This window comes from Brassica napus, chromosome A4 (genome assembly GCF_020379485.1).
Source record: "Brassica napus cultivar Da-Ae chromosome A4, Da-Ae, whole genome shotgun sequence".
NCBI lineage: Eukaryota > Viridiplantae > Streptophyta > Magnoliopsida > Brassicales > Brassicaceae > Brassica > Brassica napus.
The window spans coordinates 16,218,512-16,244,493 of record NC_063437.1 but is presented as its reverse complement, the minus strand read 5'-3'; the positions used below and the strand labels follow the sequence as shown (position 1 = coordinate 16,244,493).

The window sequence follows — 25,982 nt, the reverse complement described above, 5'->3', positions numbered from 1 at the left end:
TTGGAATAAGAATATACTAATATAAAAACGTGTTTTGAATGATTTATGAATTTTCTATAATATCTCTAATATATAAGTGTTTTTAAAATTTCAACACAATAATAAGCATATTGTTTTATAGATAAAAAACCTTTTTTATATATAAATAATTTCATGTTTAATTTGAAATTTTAAAGAGAATAAATAATAACATATCATACTGATATTTTTTGTATTAATAAGACATAAACTAATAAGTATTTGTAATAACAAACATATATTTTTGATAAATAGTTTGTTATTTAATAATTTTATATTGAGTTTAAAATTTTGAAAATATAAACAATTTTTATCATAATTATCTTTGAATTTGTAATGCATGTGTTTATAAATAAGAATAAAATGATTATGCCGGCATTAGCGGACAAAACACATTGTTTCGAAAGTATATCATATTGTACATATGGTCTAACTGGTGACCAAAGAATGAAAATGAATAATGCATTCCTTGTTATTCCTTTTTTATTTTACCATTTATAAAGAATAGTTTTTCATTTTATTCTAGAGTAATATAGAACAAATTTGTTCCTCCCCAAAATTGATGAGGAAAAATTTTCATTTTCATTCCTATAATTTTATTCCTCTTCATTTTTTCCCTACTCATTTCTAATATTCTTTTAATGATCACCGGTTAGACCCATAGTTAAACTTAGATATTTACGTTTTGTCACAATAGTTTACAATCGTTTAAACTATATAATATTCATATATTTTTATTTCCATATACGACTTAGGGCCTGACTGGTTCAAACGCAGCGGTTGCGGTTGCGGCTGCGGGCGTTTGCGGATGCGGGTGGTTGCGGTTTCTAGCGGTTTTAAGAGATTTGTACGACTGGTTCTGCGGTTAGAAATTGGTGCGTTTGCGGGATACTTATGACTGGTTAACTACCAAATACAGCAGCGGTTAAATAATAAATTAACAATATTTATATTTTATATAATTATAAAAATATCAAAAATCATAATATTATAATAAATATGTAAATTATATTTTCAAAGTTATAGTTTTAAATTTTTAAAATTATAGAAAATATTTTTATTTTAAATTTTTTATAATATTAATTAAAATATAATAGATATATTTTAGTATTTTTATAATTCCATTTTAAAAAATTTATTGAACATTTTTATTTTTGTATTTATATGGTTTTTTTTAAAAAAAAGAAAAAAAAAATATCCTCCCGCAACCGTCCGCAACCGCAAACGCTAGCTGGAACCAGCTTTTGAATTTAAGAGGTTCGGAGCGGTTTGAAACGATTTGTAGCGGTTTGTATGATTGTTTCGAAACGCTGTCAACCGCTACCAATCGCAAAAGCTGCGTTTGCGGGTGGTAGCGGGGAAACCAATCAAGCTCTTAGTTCCTAATAAACTAATATTTGGAATATTGTTGTTGATGGAAATTGGAACTAACTAAAAGTTTTCCTTAGTTTCGTTTTTTTTGTGATAGTAGTTTAGGGAATGAATATTCCATTAATTGGTTAAGTTTAGATTTTATTTGACCAATTGATATCATTTTAGGGTTAATTCAAATTTGTTTATAATTTTGTTTGTTTCTTCAAATTACACGTTTATGATTTTCAATAAACAGGAATATTTTTTGTAACAATAGAATCGTTGCTTTTAATAAGAGAGATATGTGGAGGGATGTTTTTAATAAATAAAATAATTATTTAGGTAAAGAGTAATTAAATTAGGAAAACACATTAATAGCTTAAATTTATGGTTATTTAATATTTCAGTGGCATGTTATAGTAAATATTGTGCAAGTGTAAGGATAAGTTTAATTTTGTACTCCTGTTTTAATAGATTAGATTTCTACAAGTTATTTTTTTTCTTTGTAATGTAGTTTTTTTTATAAATATTATTGTTATTGTAATTTCATAAGATGGATCCTATAACAATTGACTAATTTCTACAATAAGTAATCTTGCATATCTGAATTATAGAACATTCTTTTATTATTTTTATCTTTTTAATAATTAAGGGTATAAATAACATTCATAGTTAAATAATTCTTAACAAGAAGAGAATACAAATTGTTGTCTGATTCAGTACAAGAACAGAGTAAATAGTGTCTCACTTGAACTCCAAGACTTGTGGGTTTGATGAAGAAGAAGAAGACACTGAAGTGACATTAACAGGATAAACCTCAGTTACTTCTTCAGTCTTCTCATCAAAATGGACTACATCTTGCATCGTTAACTGGTGGTATTCGACTACTCCTCTCAGACAGAAATTTTCGCGTGTGTATATCGAGTTCTCGTGAGCTAACCGAGCCTTCTCAGCTAATAGCGTCTCAAGTTGAAGTCGCACCTATAGATTGAGAGACAAAAAAAAAAGATACAAGTAAAGATTCAGAAATGTAGAATTTTTGAAGGGTTTGTAAAAGAGTAAAAGAAACTGATGATACCAGATCATCGTTATCCGTTTGGGTGTTGTCGCCGTTATGATTCTCTCTCAGAACCTTGTTTTCTTTTTCAAGGCTGAGCGCATCGTTGCTTTGCGAAGGCTAGATCGGATTTCACCATCTTCAGCTCCCTAAGAAGAAGCTTTGCCTTTGCAGCCATTGCCATTGCAACCTGTTGTGGTAAATTGTTGAGTATAATAAAATCTGCAACCAATACAAATGATACAGAGCAGGCACCTTACGTCGCGAGAAGCCTTTAGCTGAATCTCCAAATCAGCTTGAATCTCAGGGTTCTGAATATAGAATCACAAAGCTTAAAAGAAACTCAAGACAATAATAAGAAGTCCTTCTCTTATTCAATCAATCAAGCAAAGCTTAACAACAATTCAATCAAGCTCTCTAGCTTTCACAACTCGCAAATTCTAATAATCGACATCAACATAAATATATAGAGAGCTTATATTTTCCTAATCCTATAAGTTAACATATATGTTAACTTCCAATTCCTCAACATGATAGGATTAGGTTAATTGCTTGTTTCCTAAGTTTCCTTTTTCTTTAAGCTTAACTCAACATTCTCCCCCTTAAGCTTGAACTCCTCATCGCACACATCTTGTACTCCAATCAAACTTCTCATTTCCTTGAATTTAATTCTTCCAAGTGACTTTGTAAGGATGTCCGCTTTCTGTTCATTCCCCGGAACGTGCTCAACCTCTACTTGCTCGTTTTCAACACATTCTCTAATAAAATGGAACCTTCGATGTATATGTTTACTACGGCCATGAAACACAGGATTTCTAGTGAGCGCGATCGCAGATTTATTGTCAACTCGTATGACCACACGTTCACATGCCTTGCCAAGAACTTCACTTAATAGTTCTTGCAACCAAATTGCTTGTTTTGCAGCCTCGGTCGCGGCCATAAACTCTGCCTCACAGCTTGACAAAGCCACTATTTCTTGTTTAGTTGAACACCAAGATATAGGGCTATCACCAAGGTAAAACACATGACCCGTTGTACTCTTTCCATCATCATCATCCACATTATGTGAGGCATCGCTATAACCTTCAAGTTTTAGACTTTTACCACGCGCAAAGAACAATCCAAGGGAACACGTGCCTCGCAAGTATCTTAAGACTTGTTTTAATGCAGCACCATGCGGTTCTTTAGGCTCTTGCATATATCTACTGAGCAATCCAACAGAGAAAGACAAGTCTGGTCGAGTATGTAACAGGTAACGAAGACAGCCAATGCTCCGACGGTATCTCGACTCATCGATCCTCTTCTCATTACTCGCTTTAGACATCTTTGCATTCATTTCCAACGGTGTATGTGTAAGGTTACACGTGTTCATCTCGGTTTCTTCAAGGATCTTCTTTGCATATCTCTCTTGTACTAAGATAATGCCATCCTCTCTTTGATGAACTTCGATTCCTAAGTAATAGGTTAGCTTACCAAGATCACTCATCTCAAATTGCCTTGCCATTCCACTTTTAAACATTAATATCATATCGAGGGAAGAGCCGGTGACAAGTAGGTCATCAACATACACGACCACCACGAGAAGATTTCCACTTTCTTCTTTCCGGTAAAGTGAAGGCTCCTTTGAGCATCTTTTGAAGTTAAGCCCACGCAGTATTTGATTCAGTTTGATGTTCCAAGCCCTAGGTGCTTGGCGTAGTCCGTATAGAGCCTTTCTTAGTTTATAAACCTTAGTCTCTTCTCCTTTGACAATAAACCCTTCTGGTTGCACAACATACACATCTTCCTTTAGTTCTCCATGGAGAAATGCGGTTTTTACGTCTAGGTGATGAACCTCCCATCCATTTGAAGCCGCGAGAGCAATGATCAAGCGTATAGTCTCGACACGAGCCACTGGTGCAAACACCTCGTCATAATCAATTCCATGTTTTTGTACATATCCTTTTGCCACCAACCGAGCTTTGTACTTGCTAATGCTTCCATTGGCATTGCGTTTGATCTTGAACACCCATTTAAGCCCAATTGGCTTTACTCCAACCGGTAGCTCAACAAGGTCCCATGTGTTATTCTTTTCTATAGAGAAAATCTCGTCTTTACACGCATCAATCCATACTTTTATCTCTTTTGCTTCCTTAAAGTCCCATGGCTCATCATTTATTATCATCAACAAACGTTCTCCGTCTACTTGAGCCAACAAGACGTAATCATCGAGATAAGAAGGCTTCGTAGTCAATCTTTGAGATCGTCTAGGTTGCACTTCATCCTCTTCATCCTCGAGCTCTTCTTCTTCTTCTTCTTCATCAATAACCTCAACAACTTCGTTTTCTTCATCAGCCGTGATGTCCCCTTTATTACTTATCTTCTTTATTGGAACAATAAATTCTCCTTCTCCATTATGTTCTGTTTTCTCTGTTTTGTTCCAGCTCCACTCCTTTCTTTCATCGAAGATAACATCCCTACTCACGATGATTCTCTTGCTCGATGGATCATAAAGGCGATAAGCCTTTGATCCTGGTTCCGTTCCCAAGTGCACAAGTACCCTTGACCTATCATCAAGTTTCTTTCTACCAGCTCTCTCTGTTCGTGCATAACACACACATCCAAACACCCGCAGATGAGTAAGGTTTGGTTTATAAGAACGTAGGGCCTCGTATGGTGTCTTCCCGTCCAGAGCCCTTGTCGCAACACGGTTGATAAGGTAAGTAGAGTGTCTTACTGCCTCTCCCCAATACATATTTGGCACATGCATGTGCTTTAGAATACTCCTCGTCATCTCCAAAAGGGTTCGGTTACGTCTTTCGACTACTCCGTTTTGCTGAGGAGAATAGGGTGCCGTTAGGTGTCGCATAATACCATTCTTTTCACAATAGTCTTGAAATTCAAGAGACAAGAATTCTCCTCCTCTGTCTGACCGAAAAGTTTTTACTTTGTGTTGTGTTTCTTGTTCCACAAGTTTCTTGAATTTCTTGAATTTGTCAAAGGCTTCCCCTTTTTCTTTCATTAAGATGGTCCACATATACCTCGTATGATCATCGATAATCACAAAAACATATCGCTTTTGTGCAGGAGTTGGAGGTGAGATTGGTCCGCAAAGGTCTCCGTGTATTAGTTCCAACGGTTTTGAAGCTCTAAATCGTGTTTCTTTTGGAAACGGCTTCCTTGTTTGCTTTCCAAGTAAGCAGGAGAAGCAAGTTTCCTCGTCGTTGGTGAGCTTTGGTACGCCAACAACAAGCTCCATGTTTATCATTAATTTTAACTTCTCGCCGTTTATGTGGCCTAACCGGGCATGCCATATCGATGCTTCATTAGTTGATGCTATTTGCAGACAATGCAATTGATCAGCTTGTAAGACTACTTTGTATAGTCTATTATTCGATCGTGTAGTCTTCACCATAACTCTACCATTACGATCAAGCAATGTTAATGTCTCATCCTTCATTCGTACTTCACAGCCAACCTCGGTGGCTTGCCCTAGACTAACTATATTGCTTCTCAGTCCAGGAATGTAGTATACATTCTTCAACACCTTCTTCTCGCCATTATTGAAGATAAAACGAACAGAACCTTTGCCCTTTATATCAATTCGGGAGTCATCTCCAAATCTCACCTTTCCTAAGATGGTTTCATCAAGTTCATAGAAGAATAACCGGTTTCCACTCATGTGGTTACTCGCGCCATTGTCGAGATACCATACGTTCATTGTATCCAAGTCAGCTTCGAATACATTTGGATTCACTTTGTTTTCATTGAGATAGACGACCTCGTTCATCATTAGTTCATCTGCTTCATGAGTGTCTTCCTCCTTCTTCTCAACTGCTTCTTGGAGTTTGAGTTGCTTGTCAGGACAGTCCGAAGCGTAGTGGCCAAGTTTATCGCAGCAGAAGCAGGTGATATGTGAGATATCTCCGGCCAGACGTCGCTTATAAGCCTCTTTCTGGCTTGCAAACGTTCCTTGACGTCCTCGGCCTCTTCCTCTCCAGGCACCGCGACCGCTCCTTCCTCGACCTCTTCCATAGCCTCCAATACTTTCTTGTCCAGAATCTGTGTACATAAGTTTGTTTTGATCCTCATGTTCTTCTTCCTCGTCTTCAGCGATCCTTTCTTCATAGGCTTTCAGCCTTCCAACAATGTCCTCAAAGCTTGTAGTATTTAGGTCAAGAAGTTGTTCGATCGAAGCAACAATCTGAATGTATTTCTTCCTAGGCAAGCTTTTGAGAAACTTCTTAACTATCTTAGACTCTTCTATAACTTCTCCCAAAGCTGTGGCTTTAGAAGAGATCTCAGATAGTTTTCCTACAAAAGTATCAATCATATCTCCATCTTTCATCTTGAGTCTATCAAACTCCGCCATTAACGTTTGCAGTCTAGCTTCTCTAACTCTTTCTGCTCCAAGATTTCGTGCTTTTATTGCATCCCACACGCCTTTCGCCGTGTCCAAGTCGCCAACTTGGAGAATCAATGCTTCAGGTATAGATTGAAACAAGAATGCGATCGCCATGTTATTTTTCTTCTCATCCTTTACTCCAGGGTCGATCGTTTCCCAGACCTCGCTAACCTTGAGTGCTATCTTCATCCTCATACACCAAACAGTATAATTTGATGTAGTTAACATTGGAAACTTTATTGAGGTTCGTCCAGCCTCTTTGTTTCCCGTAGGTTCTTCCTTAACTTCCGCCATTGTTGTATGAGATTTCCCTGATGCTCTGATACCAAATATAGAATCACAAAGCTTAAAAGAAACTCAAGACAATAATAAGAAGTCCTTCTCTTATTCAATCAATCAAGCAAAGCTTAACAACAATTCAATCAAGCTCTCTAGCTTTCACAACTCGCAAATTCTAATAATCGACATCAACATAAATATATAGAGAGCTTATATTTTCCTAATCCTATAAGTTAACATATATGTTAACTTCCAATTCCTCAACATGATAGGATTAGGTTAATTGCTTGTTTCCTAAGTTTCCTTTTTCTTTAAGCTTAACTCAACACTGAAGACTAGGCTTTTTCTTAATCTTTTTACGTGTTTCTTGAATGATGCCAGCAGTACGATTCTCCACACTTGTAATGCCCTCCTATGCAAATTCACAGACACATAAACAATCTCTCGTTTAGACTAAAACTAAAACACACAAGAATGTATGCAACTAACCTCAACAGCAGTGCCAATGTAGTTTAGGGAAGAAGTGATGGCATCTAAGCTTCTCTGTAACGAAGGGTTCTCTGTTTTCCTCCAACCGGTATGACCAGCTTCCTGAAAACATGAAAAATGAATCTCAAACTTTAAAATGCAAACTGCAGAGACGAAACTTGGACTTCAAACCTTAGTTCCTGAAGAAGGAACGTTGTGGTCCTCCAAAACTTGTTGACATTCTTTGTCTAAATGCTCCAAAATCAAAAACCAAAGAAACGTGAATAAGAGAAAGCTAAGAAATGTACTTATAGTAGTTACCTGATGAAGGCAAGGTCAGTGTTCCACTGATATTGTTGCACATATAATCTTATAACCCAATAGATCAAAATCTCCTCAGATGCACAAACTAAAGCTTTTTTCTGAGAACTACACTAACTGAAATAGATCAGTACAAATTGAACGAAATGTTCATCTATTCATTCAGTTTAGTGATTTCTTTTCCATGCCAAGTGTAATTTGATTATATAATATATACAGTTTGCAATTTTTTTACAAGTCCATATATATAAACTATATTTCTGCCATGAATAATCAACACTTTAATGAGTTGAATCAAACTCAAAGGAAATTTTTGGAGATTATATACAATTTAATAAATGTATAAATATATATATATATATATATTACAAAATTGAGATCCTATATTTATTAAATAATTTCTTAAAACTTGGGGAGACATTGTCTATGCCCATGACAGTCTTTTGATCAAACTATATCGCCAACACAAAATCCCTGATGATGGATGCTGCTAATTAATACATATGGCTGGCCATTAAAAACAGTTTACATGCGACTGACTATATATCTTCGAATTTGTCACCTTGGTGAACACTAAAAAGAGCAACAAAAAGAACTTCTTCTCATCTGTTTCAAAGAAGCTTGGGAAGCTGAATCTGTTTAGACATGGGTCAAAAAGTTAGTACTTAGTAGTGTCCTTTTTATGTAACTTCCTGATGTTTAATATTATAACTTTATTATTGTTTAATAATGACTTTTGGAAATTCGAACTACGAAAAAGAAAACTAAAACCATTTAGTTTTAGTTTTCATTTTTCATGCATGCAACAGTGGATTTCTAATTTTAGGTCATTGGTTTAGTTTTCTTTTTCTAATAATAAGCCAACAACAGATTTGTTGGGCAGAGCCAGCCTTGATCTACCGTTAAGAGATTTACAACCCTTGAAGTTATCTTCCAAGCAAGCCATCCTTGGATTTGAGTAGAGAGACCATAATCTAATTTAGATGAAATCCAAAACAAAGCTCCAATGTCGGAGCTTCTTCCTCCTCCTCCTCCTCCCCCACCGAAGAGGGCTTCTTCTTCTTCAGGATTCGCTGATCCCGCATTAGCCTTCCCCGAGTTTGCAGCAAAATGCGTGCTCGAGAAAGTTCAAGAGGAAGAAGGAGAGGGGGAAGACAGCAGCTACGGGAAAGGTTCTTTCGACCTAAGCTCTAGATTCTCAAGCCCTTCCGTCTCTCGAAACGATTATGATTACGTTGATACCCCTACAAAGGCTCCATCCTTCAAGCGGCCTCCTTCAGGTTTGAGGGCCTCGTCGTCGTCTGGTTTCAGACATGAACAAGAGACAGACCGCAGTTTAAACTCAGGTTCCTTTGTGGAACGTATTGGTGAAGAGGATGAGAAGAGAGATTGGTCTGGCTGTTTCAGAAAATGTTGTGCATGCACGTGCATGTTCCTTTCCATCGTACTTATAATCGTCTTGTTGACGGGTTTGTCTGTGAACTCTTCACTCCATTCAAAACTGCCTCAGGTTTATGTCACAAACCTCAAGTTCTCGAGGTTGGATTTAGCCAATACGACGACGGATCTTCTGTTGAATGCGAACGTGAAGACGGTTCTTGAGCTGTCTAACAAGAACGACCAACCAACGCTATATTACAGCCCCATGAAGGCTTCTGTCTCTTCCGAGAACATAAACCTCGGACAGAAGAAGCTTCTTGGATTCACGCAAAGCCCTGGAAACGTTACATACTTGAATATTGCCACAAGAATCAGAAAATCAAAGGTGTATGATGTTGATGTTACGTTGCTGAGGAACAAAGAGAAGAATCATGAAGCTGTGGTTAAAGTGTTGGTGAGTGGGAAACTGGGGTTTGATTGGTTGGGATTTAGGGTTCGTTTACCTGTTGTTATTGCGTGCGAAGATGTGAAGCAGAGTGATGTGATAAATGGACTCAAGCCTATGTGTGATGTTCGAATCTTCTCCCAATGAAACCGACTAATACACAAAGACCATTTCATCTTTGTTTTGTTTTCTCAAATTTGTGTTTTTTTCTTCTTTTTTCTTGTTGTAGATGGAATAATATAGAAAAAAGAGAAGTGATTAACTTTTGTTTCTATAAAATTTAACATCAAGAATCCACAAAGTTATTATTTTCTTTTAACTTTGCAACACCTTAGTAGTTTATGAATATTTTATTCTCTAGATTATGAGTGTTTATTTTACTATCGATTAGCTTGCAAATTTTTTTTTGTTAATTAATGTGTTTGGGTTGAAGTCCAACTGCTCAAGTGGAGTGGACGGTTGGTTCTTTTTGTTTTAGATTCTCTTATGTTAGACCATCCGCAATGGTTCTACAAATTCAACACCCTCTATACCATTTAATTCAACACTCTCTATACCATTTTTAACATTCATTTCAATTTGAACATGTACAATAGTTTTGTTTAATAAAATTCAACATTCTACTCCAACATTTTAATATATATTTTTATTTTATATAATATAATAATAATAATTTTTAATGTAACTAAATAAAATGAGATACTTTTTAATAATTTTTTATATACTTACTAAAAAATATACTGAAATTAATATTATTAAAACAAATAAACTTATCAAATTTGAAATACACAAAATATAAACACATAATACTAAAGTTTGTTTTTTAAACTGATAATTGTTAGATTTTAAATAGTCAAATAGAAAATTAAAAAAAAGATGGTAAAAAGATTAAATAAGTATTTTTAGAAAAAATAATAAATTGTGGAAAATGTTATTTTTCACGAGTCCAAATCAAATGAACTAAGATTCTATTTATAGATTATGAATTTTGGTATAATTTATTTTTTGAAAATTTTAATTACGTATAAGATGACTGGTTTGAAATAATTTGGATCAAAACAAAATCTTAACAATTCTACCAAACAATTAGATACTGACATTTGTACCAATCATCTTTTTTTTTTCTTTTTTAAGAAGTTAATAGCCCAACTTTTCTCATTTTTCCATCGGGTGAAAAGCAACATATTTATCTAATTGGTTTATCTTGCAACACATCTCATGCGTGGACTCTCATTTTTTTCTTCTTTCAGTTGAATTTATTCAATAGAATGTTAAGCCACGTTCTTTTGTAAAAAATTTCAACACCCTCATTAAACCGGTTCAACAGTTGAAATAAGATTCCAACTGGTCCATTGTAGATAGTCTTATAGTAAATTTAGACCCATATAGATATACATATAAAATTTTGGTTCGACTCCTGATTTTGGATCGATTTAGTTCTTTAAGTTTAATACCTTTTAAGAGCTGGAATTTTTCAGTTGCCATTCGGTTTTTGATTTCCATTACATTTCATACTCCAAACTGTTAAATTTATATCCAAAATTGCATATTTGTACCTAAAATCATTGAAAATAACCTAAATTAAAAAGGGAAAACAAGCTCATCTAGTTAATAAACGACTACAATAAAATCATACTGAATATAATTGGTTAAGTAACAGGTTACCAGATTTTCATGTATTATCCAATAAGGTAAAAGGTTATATCTGTACTGATCTGAACCGATTTTTTGGTCGGTTTCGGTTTGAAATTTTGGATGTGGGTAAAAGGTCCAGGACCAGTAACATTGTAACAACAACTAGTGTTACCAGGGGCAGAGGGCAAGTCAGGGTGTGACATATGCCCCACAATGATTTATGTTTTTCCCATTATAATTAGTGCTAAATTTAGCCCTTTATTTAAAGACACCTAAACTAAACATTAGTTACAAGGAAATGGTTATATGCCCCATGCTAAAAACATGCATGTTACCTAATTAAGTTTTCTAACGAATTTCGAACATATTTTATTTTCGTCCGTTTAAACTTCAAGTTACTTTTAACGCGAATAAAATTCAAAATTGACAAGTATAAGCTTTACCCCAAACCAGTCATTACCACTGTTTAGTTATTTAGTTTGTAAGTTAATGATTGTGTTTCTAAGTTTGTTGAAGGTTTGGTTTTATGCCAGAAAAAATGGGTATTCTATCTCTAGACTCTAGAGAGATGGATTTAAAACTCCAATCACGATGAAGCCACATGCAAAATCTTTGGGTTGCAGATCCGCCATTAATGCTCTCCCATATCATAACACAATGACTCACAATTATTGAATAGTATTTTTTTCTCTGGAAAAAGAAAGACTTGAGGAACATTAAAATAAGCAGGTGAGTCGTGATGAGTAGTTGTGGAGTAACGAGTAAAGACGTGTAAAGAAAGCGTATTCACATTTCCAGTGCCGTGTTTCCAATTTTCAAGATTCATGTGAGAAACTAAACTCTTGATTATTTTTCAAAATATTTTTTCTTTAGACAACGTGAAACAAAAATGATTTTTTTTATTAGATTAGTCACCTAATAATCTTCAAAGCAGAGAAGATATAATAAAGGCTGGAGAAGACCATTTTTTATAGTAAGCTCTTTGTTCTTTCTGCATCTGGGTAAAGTAAGCCTTGTTCTCTCCTACTCTTTTTGTCTCTTCTTCTTTCTGTAATAATATATGATTATATTATCTAGTTTCATCGATTTCTCTGCTATACATAAAAATAGTATAAGCTGAAACTTTATCTTTGGATTATCTTGATATTTGTGGTAAATGCCAAATGGGTTGTTAGAGCTTCACGTGTCTCCTTTTCCACATGCGGAATCCTCTCTTCTTCCTCTTATCTCATCTTGTTTGTTTCGTTACTTGTGCCCAATCAGTTAGACCATATCCAATGGTGATACTCCCACTTGAGTCCTTAACAATATTTTAAGCATAAATTTTTTTTTTTTTTTTTTTCATTAGTTAAGGATTCGGATCTAAAATACTCGTCCAATGGTGATCCTGAAAAATGAGTCCTTAGGAATCAAATGTGCATATCTAAAACAAGATTAATAACAAGATTATTAACAAAGATGGATCAAAGAGATATGTAAACAAGATTAATAACAAGATTACTAACAAGATTGTTTACAAAATTATGTTAGCATGATTATTAACAGTTATATTCTATCAGCCGATTATGTAAACAAGATTATGTAAACAAGATTATGTGCAGCGGTTTTGATACAAAGAGAAGATTATGTAAACAAGATTATGTAAGCAAAGAAGAAGATAATGTTACATAAGTTTTGATACAAAGAAGAATATAATGTTACATAAGTTTTGATACAAAGTGAAGCTTACATATGATCCGTGAAATGTTACATATGATCCGAGGAAAACAATGAGAGTACTTTAGAAACTCTCTGAAAACATGAACTTGACTCTCAAGAGGAAAACAATGAGACTACACTGCAAAGACTACAACTACTACTTATAATACATATGCTAGAGAGAGTGACCCGTGACTCATACAACTACACCCGTGATTCCTACTCCATCACCCGTGAATCCTACTCCATCACCCGTGATTCCTACTCCATCAGATAAAGACCCGTGACTCCTTCCCACATGCGAACCTGTCAAACTACTCGACTAATTAAAAGCACATCAAATCAAACCTAAATTACTACAACCACTTTCTTTCCTTCCGGTTTCGAATCTAAATAACTACAACTACTTTCTTTCCAAGCAAATCAAAACCTAAAAGCACATTTAATTTTCCTTCCGGTTTCGAAACTAAATTACTACAACTACTAATAATATAATTACCTCGTTAAAGAAACAAAGCACGTACGCCCCAATCCTCTGAATCCTTTCCAAGTATTCCTGAAAAATAAATGAGTAAACAATCAACTTTCACACACTTTCAATATTTATAATACATATGAGAGATGAAAAAATAAAAGGAAGTAACTCACCTAGCACAATAAGCAACACCAACCCTAACACTAAGCTGAAGACCATTAGCTTAGCTCCTGATTTCTTCTTTGTGAACTCGGAAACTTGCTTCTCAAGACGGAGTAACTTCTGCTCACGTTGATTCGCTTCACCCTTAACCGCATTAAGCTCCCTCTGAAACTCTCTCAGCTCCTCCTCCACCGCCACGTCCCACCATTTCCAGACGTGGCAGTCTCTATCATCGGCATTGGAGCACGTTATGTAACGTCGGTATGGATCTTTTGGCGTTTGGGAGTATCCGTGAACTGGCTCTGAACCACAGTAGCATGTCCTTGGGATGCCATCATCACCCTCTGCTGATGGTTCCCAGTCACTGGCTTCTGCATTCCACCGAGTAATCTCAGCTTCAGCCGCGTACATCTCACATTCGGCTTCAAGGAGGGAGGTTAAGTCTGGAGAGTGTGAGGAGGAAGAAGGCTGGCTGTAACTGTATCGTCCCATTATCGTTTATCTGCAACCAAAACAAGTAAACACTTATGTTAAGGACCAATAAAATCAACAGCAAATAACGAGTAAGAACAACGTTAATCAATTACGTATGTTAAAGAACAACAGCAATCAATGTTAAATAATCAAAAGCACATGAACGAGAATCATGTGGGAACAAGAGATGAGTGTTGACAATAAGGACCTCTTGCTAAAAATCTTGATTCTCATTAAGCGGAAAAGGAACAATAGATTTGACATGTAAAGAGCTGAGCAACACGGTCCCCAAAATCGTTAAAGAGCAGCTCTCTGTAATCAACAAGAGAGGAGATCCGAGACCGATACAAACCATAAACGTTTGGAAACCCTATCTAAACCCCCAAAGAATCCGTAAATCGATTTTGCCCCAAATATTTATGAAACCCTAATTTGAAAATTTTCTCAAATCTGTCGGAATCCGAGAACCAAACCCTTAATACAGAACAAACAAGATGGAGAGTGATCTATAATCGATAAATCTACGAGTTAAAGCTTTGATTTACCTTACACGAGCCGAGGATGAGAGATCGAGCAGAATCGTCTCGAAATCGCCTTATGTCGAAGAGGAGTTTTTTTTTTTCGGTTTGGCTCGAGAATGATTTTTTTTTTCGACCCTACACAAACCAAACACAAATTCGATCCACTCACCACGTGACGCGTGGCTAAGGATTGAATCCTTAAGTCCGCTGCGACGGACCAATCCTTCGTCGATTTAACGCTAATAATAGTATTTAATTACAATTATGCTTAAGGATTTCTCTTATGGACCGGGTGAAATCCACCGTTGGACATGGTCTTAGTTCCATGAGTTTTTAGTGTATGAACCAATCCATCCTCCTTTACCATCTTTTGAACATTCTTGTAGGGGTTTCTGAGTTTCTCTGCACCATCAAAGTCATGGCCTCGTCCGCGGTAAGAATAACCGTCATGAATATGAGATCCTTGTGTTTGGTCTCTTGGTCCTAACACTTAAGATTTTACGCACTTTGTCATCATTTTTAGGCTCTTAGCAAGAAGCAGTTTAAGAGATCAATGACCAAGAAATCACACTCATGGTGGTGGGACAGTCACAATTGTCCCAAGAACTCAAAGTGGCTTGCAGAGAATCTAGAGAGTATGTTGCCTTACTTACCATTAAGATCTATCTACACTTGATGTAAATTACAAAAGAATTAAAACATGAACTTGTTCTTGTTCTTGTCTTTGTCAGAGATGGATGACCGCGTGAATCACATGTTAAAACTAATTGAAGAAGACGCAGACTCTTTTGCCAAGAAAGCTCAGATGTATTACCAGAAACGTCCCGAGTTGATCCACCTTGTTGAAGAATTTTACCGCATGTACCGTGCACTGGCTGAGCGTTATGATCAAGCTAGTGGTGAACTTCAGAAAAACGTTTCCTCTGGGATCCAGTCACAGGGCGCTCTTCTTGAGCAATCATCTCCTTCCTCCCAAGAGAAGTCAAAGGAAGAGGAAGACTCATCATCTTTGACTGATGATTCTGGCTCTGATTCTGATTCTAAGTCTGTTCCTGATGATGAAGATGGCGATGAGGCATTGATCCGCAGGATGGCTGATCTAGAGCTTGAGCTTCAAGAAACTAAACAGAAGCTCCTTCTCCAGCAAGAAAATGTCAACAACAACGCTGATTTCCTTCACAAGATTACTGTATATGAAGGAGAGCTCAGAGAAGCTAATGAAAAGATTCGCATGCATGAAGAAGAGATCTCTAATCTGAAGATTGAGCTTCAGAGCTGCATGTCCTCTGGAACTGAAGATGCATCAGCAGCTACAAAAGTGCAGGACCTGGAGGAAGAGCTGAGTATGGCGAAAGAGAAGCTTAAGCACTTTGAGAAAGAGATTGCTTGTCTGAAAAGCGAGCTTGAGATCAGTAAAGCTGCAGAGGAGAAGCTTCAGAGCTTACAGCATGAGCTCAAGTTGACTCAAAATGATGCTGATGCTGAGAAGAAAGAAGTGTTGAGGTTGCAAGAGAGGATGATAATGGTGGAATCCAGTTTACAGCACAAAGATAAAGAGATAAGGGAACTGAAAGCTGCAGTCTCTGACGCTGAAGAGAAGGTTAGTACAGAGAAAGAACATATGAAGGAAGAAATGTCAAAGCTACTTGAAGAACGAAGCCAACTTGAAGAGCAACTTAGACTGATCACAGAAGAGAAAGCTGAAATGGAGGAGATGCTTAGAGGAGAGTCCGAGAAGATAAGTGTGATGAGAGATGAGAGTAATGTGCTAAGAGAAGATATTGGGAAGAGAGGGGAGAAGATAAAGGAAATGGAAAAACATATGAAGGAGCTTCACATGGAGCATGTGAGGCTGAGAAAACGATCGAGTGAGCTTTCAGAAGAAGTGGAGAGGACAAGAGTGGCTGCATCAGAAGTGGCTGAGCAGAAAAGAGAAGCTATAAGGCAATTGTGTGTGTCTCTTGACTATTACAAAGATGGGTATGAGAGGCTTTGGAAGGTTGTTGCAGGACCTAAGAGAAGAGTGGTCTTAGCTAATTAAGAGTAGTGCAAGGACAATGATTATGTGTTTTTGTCTTTGATCCAGTGACTGTCGTGTGTTCTTTTGAACCTAAGTGTTGTTTTAAGGTACTTGTTGAAATAAGGATGAAAATGAATAATGTATGTTGATATCACTATATCAGTATATATCAATGGTAATATTATCTCACATTTTAAAAGTCATGAGATTGATCACAAAAACTTTATTTATCTACAAATCATACATGTTTTATCGTGTCTATTGTTCAACAGTTGCGTTGTGATCGTACAGTTATAATTATGTAGATGTATCTCCATCAATCATTTTTTTATTTAACTGAGTCTAACGTGAATGATTGATTGATCAGTTAGTTGAGTTTCTAACAATGTTGACTTCAAACTTAGGAAAACAACAATCATATTTTTACAAAGTGATTTAGATTAGTTAAAACATCTCTAGTGTGGAGACTTCTCAGAACATTATAAATTATATTGTATCTCAAAATCGCAAAGTGATGTAAAATTCTATTATTTTTGAGACATTCATAGTAAATTAAGCTAAGAAACCTTCATGGTGGTTGCTTTTTCTCTACATGCTAGCATACAGACTCGGTTAGTCTGATTTATTCAAGTTGTGTAGGTTTTTATTTGGGTGACTCATAAACTGATAAATATTTCGATTTTAGTTATTTTTGAAAAAAAATAGTTCAAGTCAAAATATTTGTATAAACTGATTTGCTTTAAGAATTAGAAAATTAGAAAACCAAACTAGCCAACTAGGTAACAGCGATAATATAAATAGTTATTGGAATCCATAATTAAACATGAACTGAAAACCAAAATTTTTAGTTCGGTTTTAGTCTGGTTCAGAATCACACAGGCCCGGCCCTGAGGGAAAGCTAAGGAAGCATGGGCTTCCGGCCCTCAAATAATATAAACAAAATGCGGCCATTTTTTCCAAAAGTCTTCTTAGTCTAGTGGTGTAAATCATCTATCTTTACACTTAGCAGCCTGAGTTTGAACCTTGTATATGCCAATCTCAGCCTTTTTTTTAGTTAGCTTGTGGTCTTGAAATAGTCAGGACCGCTATACCTACTATGAGCTAGTTTCTAAAATTATGGCCACGCTGTGACACAATTAATACGACACAAATATGAATTCTGATGCTGACAATAATTTTCATCTTGATGTCAGAGATATTGTTTTCATTGATACAGTAAACAAGGTGTTGTGTTTCACCGAAATTCTATTTGATTAACATGGCAAATAATATGATTTCCTTATCAAGTGTTATTTCATATGATAAATGTATGTGATATGATGAACATGTTTCATTAATTAATATTATAACAAAGGTTTATTTTTTTTTGTTCAATTTTTTTTTGTTCAAATAAAGGTTTATTTATGTACATGACAATATAACATTTTTCATAACGAGCGATAGAAGGATACAATGATTTTTTTTGGTTATGGATGATATAGGCCCGGTCTGCAATGTGTCGATGGGACCAAATAAAAATGCCCATGTGAGATTGTGGTTGCAAACGAGATAGGCTGATGTGGAATAATTTGGTCAACTCGACTTGAGGAGAAGTATGGTGAAAATTTTGGGCAGTGGTGGATTTGGAGAGAGATAGGTGACACCATTTCTCCATGTCGCTGTCTTTCGTGGTAGTGGTATGTGTGTACCACCCTCTATTATCATTTTATTATATCTTAAAATTATAATATAGTATTTCGTTATCCTAAACCTAAATACTCCACAAACAAATTACATTAAAACTGACGTAAATTAGATTTGGCTAAAACAAATAATTTTGGATTGCATTTTTAGATTTGGCTAAAACAAATAATTTTTTTTTTAAAATCATTAAAGAATCAAATAATAATTTTTAATTAGATTTTACAAATAATTGACACTTAAGAAAAAGTTAATCAAATCACTTCTCATTTAACATATAATAGGAAATATAGTTGGATTGATTCTACGATCTATTTATACTTGACGAAAATAATAAAATTTTAAAATTATCGACCGGTCAAATTATAATAATTTTTTAAACTTTACATATGAATGACACTTAAGAAAAATCTAATTTGAATGACTTCTCATTTAATATATAGTAGAACTAGCTCTAGGTTTGCCTTTTTTAAGATTTAACTAAAATAAATAAAAATTAATAATCATCAACCAGTCAAATTATAACAATTTTCCTATGATTGACACCAAAACATTTATTATTTAAATGACTTCTTGTTTAATATATATGTAGGATTGGCTCTAAGATTGCATTTTTATACTTGACTAAAATAAATAATAATTAAAAATCATCAACCAATTAAGTTATAAAAAAATTCTTAAATGAATTCTTATTTTATATACAGTAAGAATAACTCTAGGGATGTAACTGGTAAATTAATATGGAATTAATAGAATAAAAATAAATGAAATGATAGTAATATAATACAACAAAAATTCCATTAAATAAATGAAATGATAGTAATATAATACAACAAAAATGGAATAGATTCATTCCATTCATTTATGAACAAATTTGTTATGTAATAATTCTTTTTGTATTTTATCTACTTATTTATGGAATTGATGGGATGAATATTTCATTCTATTTATAATGAATGATAAAGAATATGTGGAATTAATGAAATCAATCATTCCACATCATTCTATTATAAACAAATACATTCTATGCAACTTAGAATTGATTTTTTTCAGACTTGATTAAAATAAAAATTAAAAATCATCAACAAATCAAATTCTAATAAATCTTATTAAAATTCACCTATGATTGATACTTAAGTAAATTATTTACTTAAATGACTTCTAATTTAACATATAGTAGGATTAACTCTTGCATTGCCTTTTTATACTTGTCTAAAATAAATAAAAGTTAAAAATTATCAACCAATCAACTTTTAATATTTTTTCTTAAAATTCACATATGATTGACATGTAAACAAAAGTCACCCAAGTGACTCCTAATTGTATGGTAGGATGTTTGAAACCATTAAATTTATTTCTATCTAGATTTTTTTTTATCAGACTTCCATAAAAACTTTTGTCAAAAAGATTACTAGTGGTTTCTTAATTGCAGTCAAATACTAGAAGGACAGTATGAATATAAAGTTGATCTTCTTTCACCAACCCTTCTCACTTTACGGTTCTCTTACCTACCCCCATCAACAACACCAAGCCCACCACCCACACACATCCATCCCGTTAAATCTAACGCCGTTCGATATTTGAAAGGTTCACCAACCCCCACGCACCTAACGCCGTCCTCTTTCTGCCGTTAGCCTCACTTCTCAAAACCAAACCAACATCCACTTCCCTCTTATATAAAATCATCTTTCCCTAACCACCATTTCTTCCTAAGCAGCAATGGATCTTCTCTTGTTGGAAAAGTCTCTCATCGCCGTCTTCGCGGCGGTGGTTCTCGCCACCGTGATCTCCAAGCTCCGCGGCAAGAAACTAAACCTACCTCCTGGTCCTATCCCCATTCCCATCTTCGGAAACTGGCTCCAAGTCGGAGATGATCTCAACCACCGTAACCTCGTCGACTACGCCAAGAAGTTCGGAGACCTCTTCCTCCTCCGTATGGGCCAACGAAACCTAGTCGTCGTCTCTTCACCAAACCTAACCAAAGAAGTGCTCCACACGCAAGGCGTAGAGTTCGGATCTCGGACAAGAAACGTCGTCTTCGACATCTTCACAGGCAAAGGACAGGACATGGTGTTCACAGTGTACGGCGAACACTGGCGTAAGATGCGTCGGATCATGACGGTTCCGTTTTTCACCAACAAGGTTGTGCAACGGAACAGGGAAGGGTGGGAGTTCGAAGCCGCGAGCGTTGTGGAGGACGTGAAGAAGAATCTTGATTCGGCCACGAAAGGGATTGTGTTGAGGAAACGCTTGCAGTTGATGATGTACAACAACATGTTCCGTATCATGTTCGATAGAAGGTTCGAGAGTGAGGATGATCCTCTGTTCCTCAGGCTCAAAGCCTTGAACGGAGAGAGAAGTAGGTTGGCTCAGAGCTTTGAGTACAACTATGGTGACTTCATCCCTATCCTTAGGCCGTTCTTGAGAGGCTACTTGAAGATCTGTCAAGATGTGAAGGATCGGAGGCTGTCGCTTTTCAAGAAGTACTTCGTTGAGGAGAGGAAGTGAGTAGTTTATGTCATCTTTGTTCTTGATTTTAGGGTTTTTGTTAAACTGACATTGTGAGATCACTGCAGGCAGATTGCGAGCTCTAAGGCTACGGGTAGCGAAGGGTTGAAATGCGCCATTGATCATATCCTTGATGCTCAACAGAAGGGGGAGATCAATGAGGACAACGTTCTTTACATTGTTGAGAACATTAATGTCGCTGGTAAGCATCATTTTCGGTTACTTGTAGGATACGTAACCATCCTTTAGACGTCTCTTGCTTGCTTGCGTAAGAAATGGACACTGCTCTTTTGGGTGAATCCCGGTCTGAAAGTTTTGAGATAGTTATGTGTCTCGCTTAAAAGGAGGTGGTGATTATTAAGTTAGATGAACTTCCAACTTACAAGTTAATAGTGATAAATGGATCTAACGCATTTTCTTTATATATTAATTAAGATCTCTTCCAATGTCCGAGTGTGGCTAATACTAATGTCTTTTATGTTTTTTGTCTGATGCTTATATCGTCATTTTGTTCTAAAACAGCGATTGAGACAACATTGTGGTCCATCGAATGGGGAGTTGCGGAGCTAGTGAACCATCTGGAGATCCAAACCAAGCTAAGGAACGAAATCGACACGGTTCTTGGACCAGGCGTGCAAGTCACGGAGCCTGAGCTTCACAAGCTTCCATACCTCCAAGCCGTGATCAAGGAGACCCTTCGACTAAGAATGGCTATTCCTCTCCTAGTCCCTCACATGAACCTCAACGACGCTAAGCTCGCCGGCTACGATATCCCAGCGGAAAGCAAGATCCTTGTCAATGCCTGGTGGCTAGCAAACAACCCTAACAGCTGGAAGAAGCCTGAAGAGTTTAGACCAGAGAGGTTCTTTGAAGAAGAGGCGCACGTGGAAGCCAACGGTAATGACTTTAGGTATGTGCCGTTTGGTGTTGGACGTAGAAGCTGTCCTGGGATTATATTGGCGTTGCCCATTTTGGGAATCACTATTGGTAGGTTGGTTCAAAACTTCGAGCTACTTCCTCCTCCCGGACAGTCTAAAGTGGATACTTCTGAGAAAGGTGGACAGTTCAGCTTGCACATCCTAAACCACTCAACAATCGTAATGAAGCCAAGGACCATTTGAATTTTCTAAATAATAAAGACAAGAAAATATAAATTCTGCAAAAATGACTTTTGTAATGGATGGTTGTGAGATATGTTGAATATTCAATGTGTTGTTTCTTCGGAAGGGGTTGTGAGTGTCGGTAAAGGGTTGTTTCCATGATTGCAATAACTAGTGGTTCCCATTGTTTTGAATGTACGTCATTTGTTATAAATTTTCAGGATCCTTAGTGTTGTATGATTGTTGTACCATAGTGTTATCAATTTGGTGCTTTCTTCTAACTTTAACTAACGTTCGTGAGATCGCTTTCATTACCTACTAAACCTCATTACACAAATTCTTTTAAAACAAAAATTCAGAAATAGGTGTGGTCCGTGTGGAGTCATTTCCTTCCTTGTAACTAGCCCTGTCCATTTCGTTGGATTTCCCATCCTGACCATGTATGTCTGAAAATTTTGTCCCATTCTTGATCGTGTCCAAATAAATATCCGTTTAGACCTGTTTATATCATTCAAACATGTACAGTAAGGGTACACGAATGGGTTATATTATGTAAAAATTATCTGCAATAACATATAATTTCCTGAGCTTTCTTGAAATGACCAGAAGGCATATATATATATACATATATATTTTGAAGATAACTCCTGCTAAAATTATTCAAAGTTTAGGAAGAAAATTTAGGTAGGAAATTTCGAACCCAGTCGCAAGAATAATTGATAATGTCTTAATCCAGGTTTGAAAATAGCGCATGTAATAAGACTTAAATAATAGAACACAATCACTAATTTCTTATGCCTTCTAAATATTTGATATATTTTGATGTCTAAACACCAATGAGATTTAACCTAGGGCCGGCCCAGCCTACAATTCTTGAATAGACATGCCTAGTTTCACCACTTAAGATGATCAAAGCTCATGTGAAATATATAACAACATATGAAGCTCGATATTTTGATGTCGACCAAAATCATAGAAAAGGGCTGGATTACATCGACCTAAAAGTCTAAAAGTGAGAAAATGGATAAGAAATTATTATATTAGTTGTTTCTTTTAAAATAGGAGGACAAAGCGAATTTGAGTTTGAAAAGTACGACAAACGTGTAAAAGGTGACATCGAGGAAAATTATGTTTTAAATATAAACACCATCCTGCTTTCACCTCACACATCCATATCTCTTTTTGCCAGGAAAGTAAATAATCACTGTGATTCTAATAAACAAATTAATAACCTCGAGTGATGTTGTAATGGACCTTCTCTTAGTGGAGAAGTCTCTCATCGCCGTCTTCGTGGCGGTGGTTCTAGCCACAGTGGTTTCCAAGCTCCGCGGCAAGAAACTGAAGCTACCTCCTGGTCCTATACCTATTCCTATCTTCGGAAACTGGCTCCAGGTCGGAGATGATCTCAACCACCGTAAACTCGTGGACTACGCTAAAAAGTTCGGAGACCTCTTCCTTTTCAAGATGGGTCAGCGAAACATAGTGGTCGTCTCTTCCCCCGATCTAACCAAGGAAGTACTCCACACACAAGGCGTAGAGTTTGGTTCCCGACACAGAAACATGGTGTACGATATCTTCACCGGGAAGGGACAAGACATGGTGTTCACCGTGTATGGTGAGCACTGGAGGAAGATGCGACGTATCATGACGGTTCCCTTCTTCACCAACAAAGTGGTTCAGCAGAATCATGAAGGGTGGGAGTTCGAAGCCGCGAGCGTTGTGGAGGATGTGAAGAAGAATCCTGACGCAGCTACGAAAGGGATCGTGGTGAGGAAGCGTTTGCAGTTGATGGTGTATAACAACATGTTCGGTATCATGTTCGGTAAGAGGTTTGAGAGTGAAGATGATCCTCTCTTCCTTAGGCTCAAGTTCTTGAACGGAGAGAGAGGCAGGTTGACTCAGAGCTTTGAGTACAACTATGGCGATTTCATCCCTATCCTCAGACCGTTCTTGAGAGGGTATTTGAAGATCTGCCAGGATGTGAAGGATCGAAGATTTGCGCTCTTCAAGAAGTACTTTGTTGACGACAGGAAGTGAGTTTGGTTTCTTTGTGTTAACTTTTGTTTTTTTTTTATTTATGGATTTTTGAAACTGATATTTGAGAAAGCAAACAGGCAAGTTCCGAGCGCTAAGCCTACAGGAAGTACTGGAGGATTGAAATGCGCCATTGATCACATCCTTGAAGCTCAAAACAAGGGAGAAATCAACGATGATAACGTTCTTTACATCGTTGAGAACATCAATGTCGCTGGTAACTTCCTTAGCCTTATTATATTTGGTTCTCTGGTTCAGTATCCAGTTTATTATATTTGAGATTCGGTTTTCTTGAACAAACCGATTAGTTTGCATTGCATCATCTAGGCCTAGGCAAAAAAAAATGTGAAACCCGAGATATCCAAACCGAACTCAAACAAAAAGAAAAAACTGAATCCATATCTTATCTGAGCTATAAAAAATAATGAATAGATTTTCTAGAGTGGTATAATTTATACCATATAAAATACAGTTATACCTGAAGTGTTATTAATAGCTGAACCATAACAGATAATTCAAAACTAAAATCCAAATAACCTGGAAAACCATACCCAGAGATCCAAAGTAGTATCTTCAACCCTAAATAAATTTTTCAAATACCAAAAATCATACTTATTTTTATATTGTATCTAAGAATATCTGATCCCATAATATTATAAACTAGTCCGTATTCGAATGGGTACCCACCAAACGCCAAAGCATAGCATCATTCTTTTTCATCCTTTTTTTCTTTGCCGATTTCTTCCATGTAGGATACGTAATCAAAACCTCTAGGCTTTTTTGCTTGCATACGAAATTGAACACTACTATTTTGGATGAAACAGCAAACTAGGCCAACTTAGCCATTTGTCTCTCTGATAAAGGCTGAATTGTAATGGATACATATCCAGTTTATGTGATAGTTATTTCTTACGTCATTTGTGCTGAAACAGCGATTGAGACAACACTAACGTCTATGGAGTGGGGAATAGCAGAGCTAGTGAACCATCCTGAAATCCAGAGCAAGCTAAGGAACGAAATCGACACGGTTCTTGGACCAGGCGTGCATGTCACGGAGCCTGCGCTTCACAAGCTTCCGTACCTCCAAGCTGTGATAAAAGAGACCATCCGTAGAAGAATGGCTGTTCCTCTCCTCGTGCCTCACATGAACCTCAAAGACGCTAAACTCGCTGGCTACGACATTCCAGCAGAAAGCAGAATCTTGATCAATGCCTGGTGGCTAGCAAACAACCCTGACAGCTGGAATTCGCCTGAAGAGTTTAGACCCGAGAGGTTCCTCGAAGAAGAGGCGCATGTGGAAGCAAACGGTAATGACTTCAGGTATGTACCGTTTGGTGTTGGACGTAGAAGCTGTCCTGGGATTATATTGGCCTTGCCCATTTTAGGAATCACCATTGGTAGGTTGGTTCAGAACTTCGAGCTCCTTCCTCCTCCCGGACAGTCTAAAATCGATACCTCTGAGAAAAGTGGACAGTTCAGCTTGCAGATCCTTAACCAATCCACAATAGTAATGAAACCAAGGGCCTTCTGAGAAAAGTAATTTCTGCCAAATGACTTCTTGTTATGTGAATGGCATTATAACTATGTTTTTTGTATAACCTGTTGAATATTGTGTAAAATGTTGAAGGGTTCGTTCCATGGTTGCAAGAATAAGTGGTGTACATTGTTTTGAATAAACATTGTTGTTATATCATTTTAAATTCTTAAGATTGTTGAACCATAGTTAGTAGGAGATGTCTCTTCCAGACAACGTTAACGGAATCCTTTCTGAACCTTCTAATCCTCGATACAGAACTTGTGTTAAAACTAAATAAAAAAACATTAACATTATAAAAAATCAGTGGTTCGTGTAAAGTAAATATATGACAATATATTATTGTGTTGTGTTTTAATGACTTGCGAGAGATTTGTATCCAACGACGAGTATAGGTTATCTGAATCTTATGATATATATCTAAATTAGTGAATCC

The 25,982-nt window shown here is 36.3% G+C and overlaps 5 protein-coding genes and 1 pseudogene across 10 annotated transcripts; 4 read left to right on the top strand and 2 right to left on the bottom strand.

Annotated features, from left to right (window-relative positions):
* Window positions 1–1,856: 1,856 nt before the first annotated feature.
* Window positions 1,857–7,923, bottom strand: LOC125608220 (annotated as a pseudogene).
* Window positions 7,924–8,793: 870 nt separating this feature from the next.
* On the top strand, window positions 8,794–10,017 carry LOC106352038. The gene has a single exon (XM_013791725.3). It carries the CDS (start codon window positions 8,887–8,889, stop codon window positions 9,850–9,852), a length of 966 nt encoding a protein of 321 aa, XP_013647179.2. The 5' UTR covers window positions 8,794–8,886; the 3' UTR covers window positions 9,853–10,017.
* Window positions 10,018–12,007: 1,990 nt separating this feature from the next.
* Window positions 12,008–16,893, top strand: LOC106348397 (protein NETWORKED 4B). 4 transcript variants are annotated; one of them, XM_048777872.1, is made up of 4 exons: window positions 12,008–12,166; window positions 15,057–15,103; window positions 15,194–15,305; window positions 15,402–16,893. In XM_048777872.1, the coding sequence occupies exons 2-4, from the start codon at window positions 15,089–15,091 to the stop codon at window positions 16,709–16,711; spliced, it is 1,437 nt and encodes a 478-aa protein (XP_048633829.1). In that variant the 5' UTR covers window positions 12,008–12,166; window positions 15,057–15,088; the 3' UTR covers window positions 16,712–16,893. The 4 variants fall into 4 exon arrangements, with proteins under 4 accessions (XP_048633829.1, XP_048633831.1, XP_048633830.1 ...); XM_048777874.1 differs by lacking the exon at window positions 12,008–12,166 and adding an exon at window positions 12,178–12,346; XM_048777873.1 differs by lacking the exon at window positions 12,008–12,166 and adding an exon at window positions 12,314–12,341.
* On the bottom strand, window positions 12,983–15,019 carry LOC106372886 (uncharacterized protein At4g04775-like). Of its 3 annotated transcripts, XM_048777876.1 has the most exons (4): window positions 14,695–15,009; window positions 13,687–14,177; window positions 13,538–13,594; window positions 12,983–13,344 (listed from the first exon to the last, which is right to left on the bottom strand). In XM_048777876.1, exons 2-3 carry the CDS (start codon window positions 14,165–14,167, stop codon window positions 13,542–13,544), a joined length of 534 nt encoding a protein of 177 aa, XP_048633833.1. In that variant the 5' UTR covers window positions 14,168–14,177; window positions 14,695–15,009; the 3' UTR covers window positions 12,983–13,344; window positions 13,538–13,541. The 3 variants fall into 3 exon arrangements, 2 of the variants coding, with proteins under 2 accessions (XP_048633833.1, XP_048633832.1); XR_007339123.1 differs by lacking the exon at window positions 14,695–15,009 and having other exon boundaries at window positions 13,538–14,426; XM_048777875.1 differs by lacking the exon at window positions 12,983–13,344 and having other exon boundaries at window positions 13,363–14,177; window positions 14,695–15,019.
* A 3,192-nt stretch (window positions 16,894–20,085) lies between the features above and the next one.
* LOC106348398 (trans-cinnamate 4-monooxygenase-like) lies at window positions 20,086–22,104 on the top strand (the record flags this gene model as incomplete). The annotated part of the gene is given in 3 exon segments (NM_001315950.1): window positions 20,086–20,874; window positions 20,947–21,080; window positions 21,401–22,104. Coding segments are annotated over 3 exon segments (1,518 nt in total). The 3' UTR covers window positions 22,000–22,104.
* Window positions 22,105–23,132: 1,028 nt separating this feature from the next.
* Window positions 23,133–25,719, top strand: LOC125608065 (trans-cinnamate 4-monooxygenase-like). The gene is made up of 3 exons (XM_048777870.1): window positions 23,133–24,011; window positions 24,093–24,229; window positions 24,945–25,719. The coding sequence occupies exons 1-3, from the start codon at window positions 23,227–23,229 to the stop codon at window positions 25,541–25,543; spliced, it is 1,521 nt and encodes a 506-aa protein (XP_048633827.1). The 5' UTR covers window positions 23,133–23,226; the 3' UTR covers window positions 25,544–25,719.
* The last annotated feature ends 263 nt before the right edge of the window (window positions 25,720–25,982 follow it).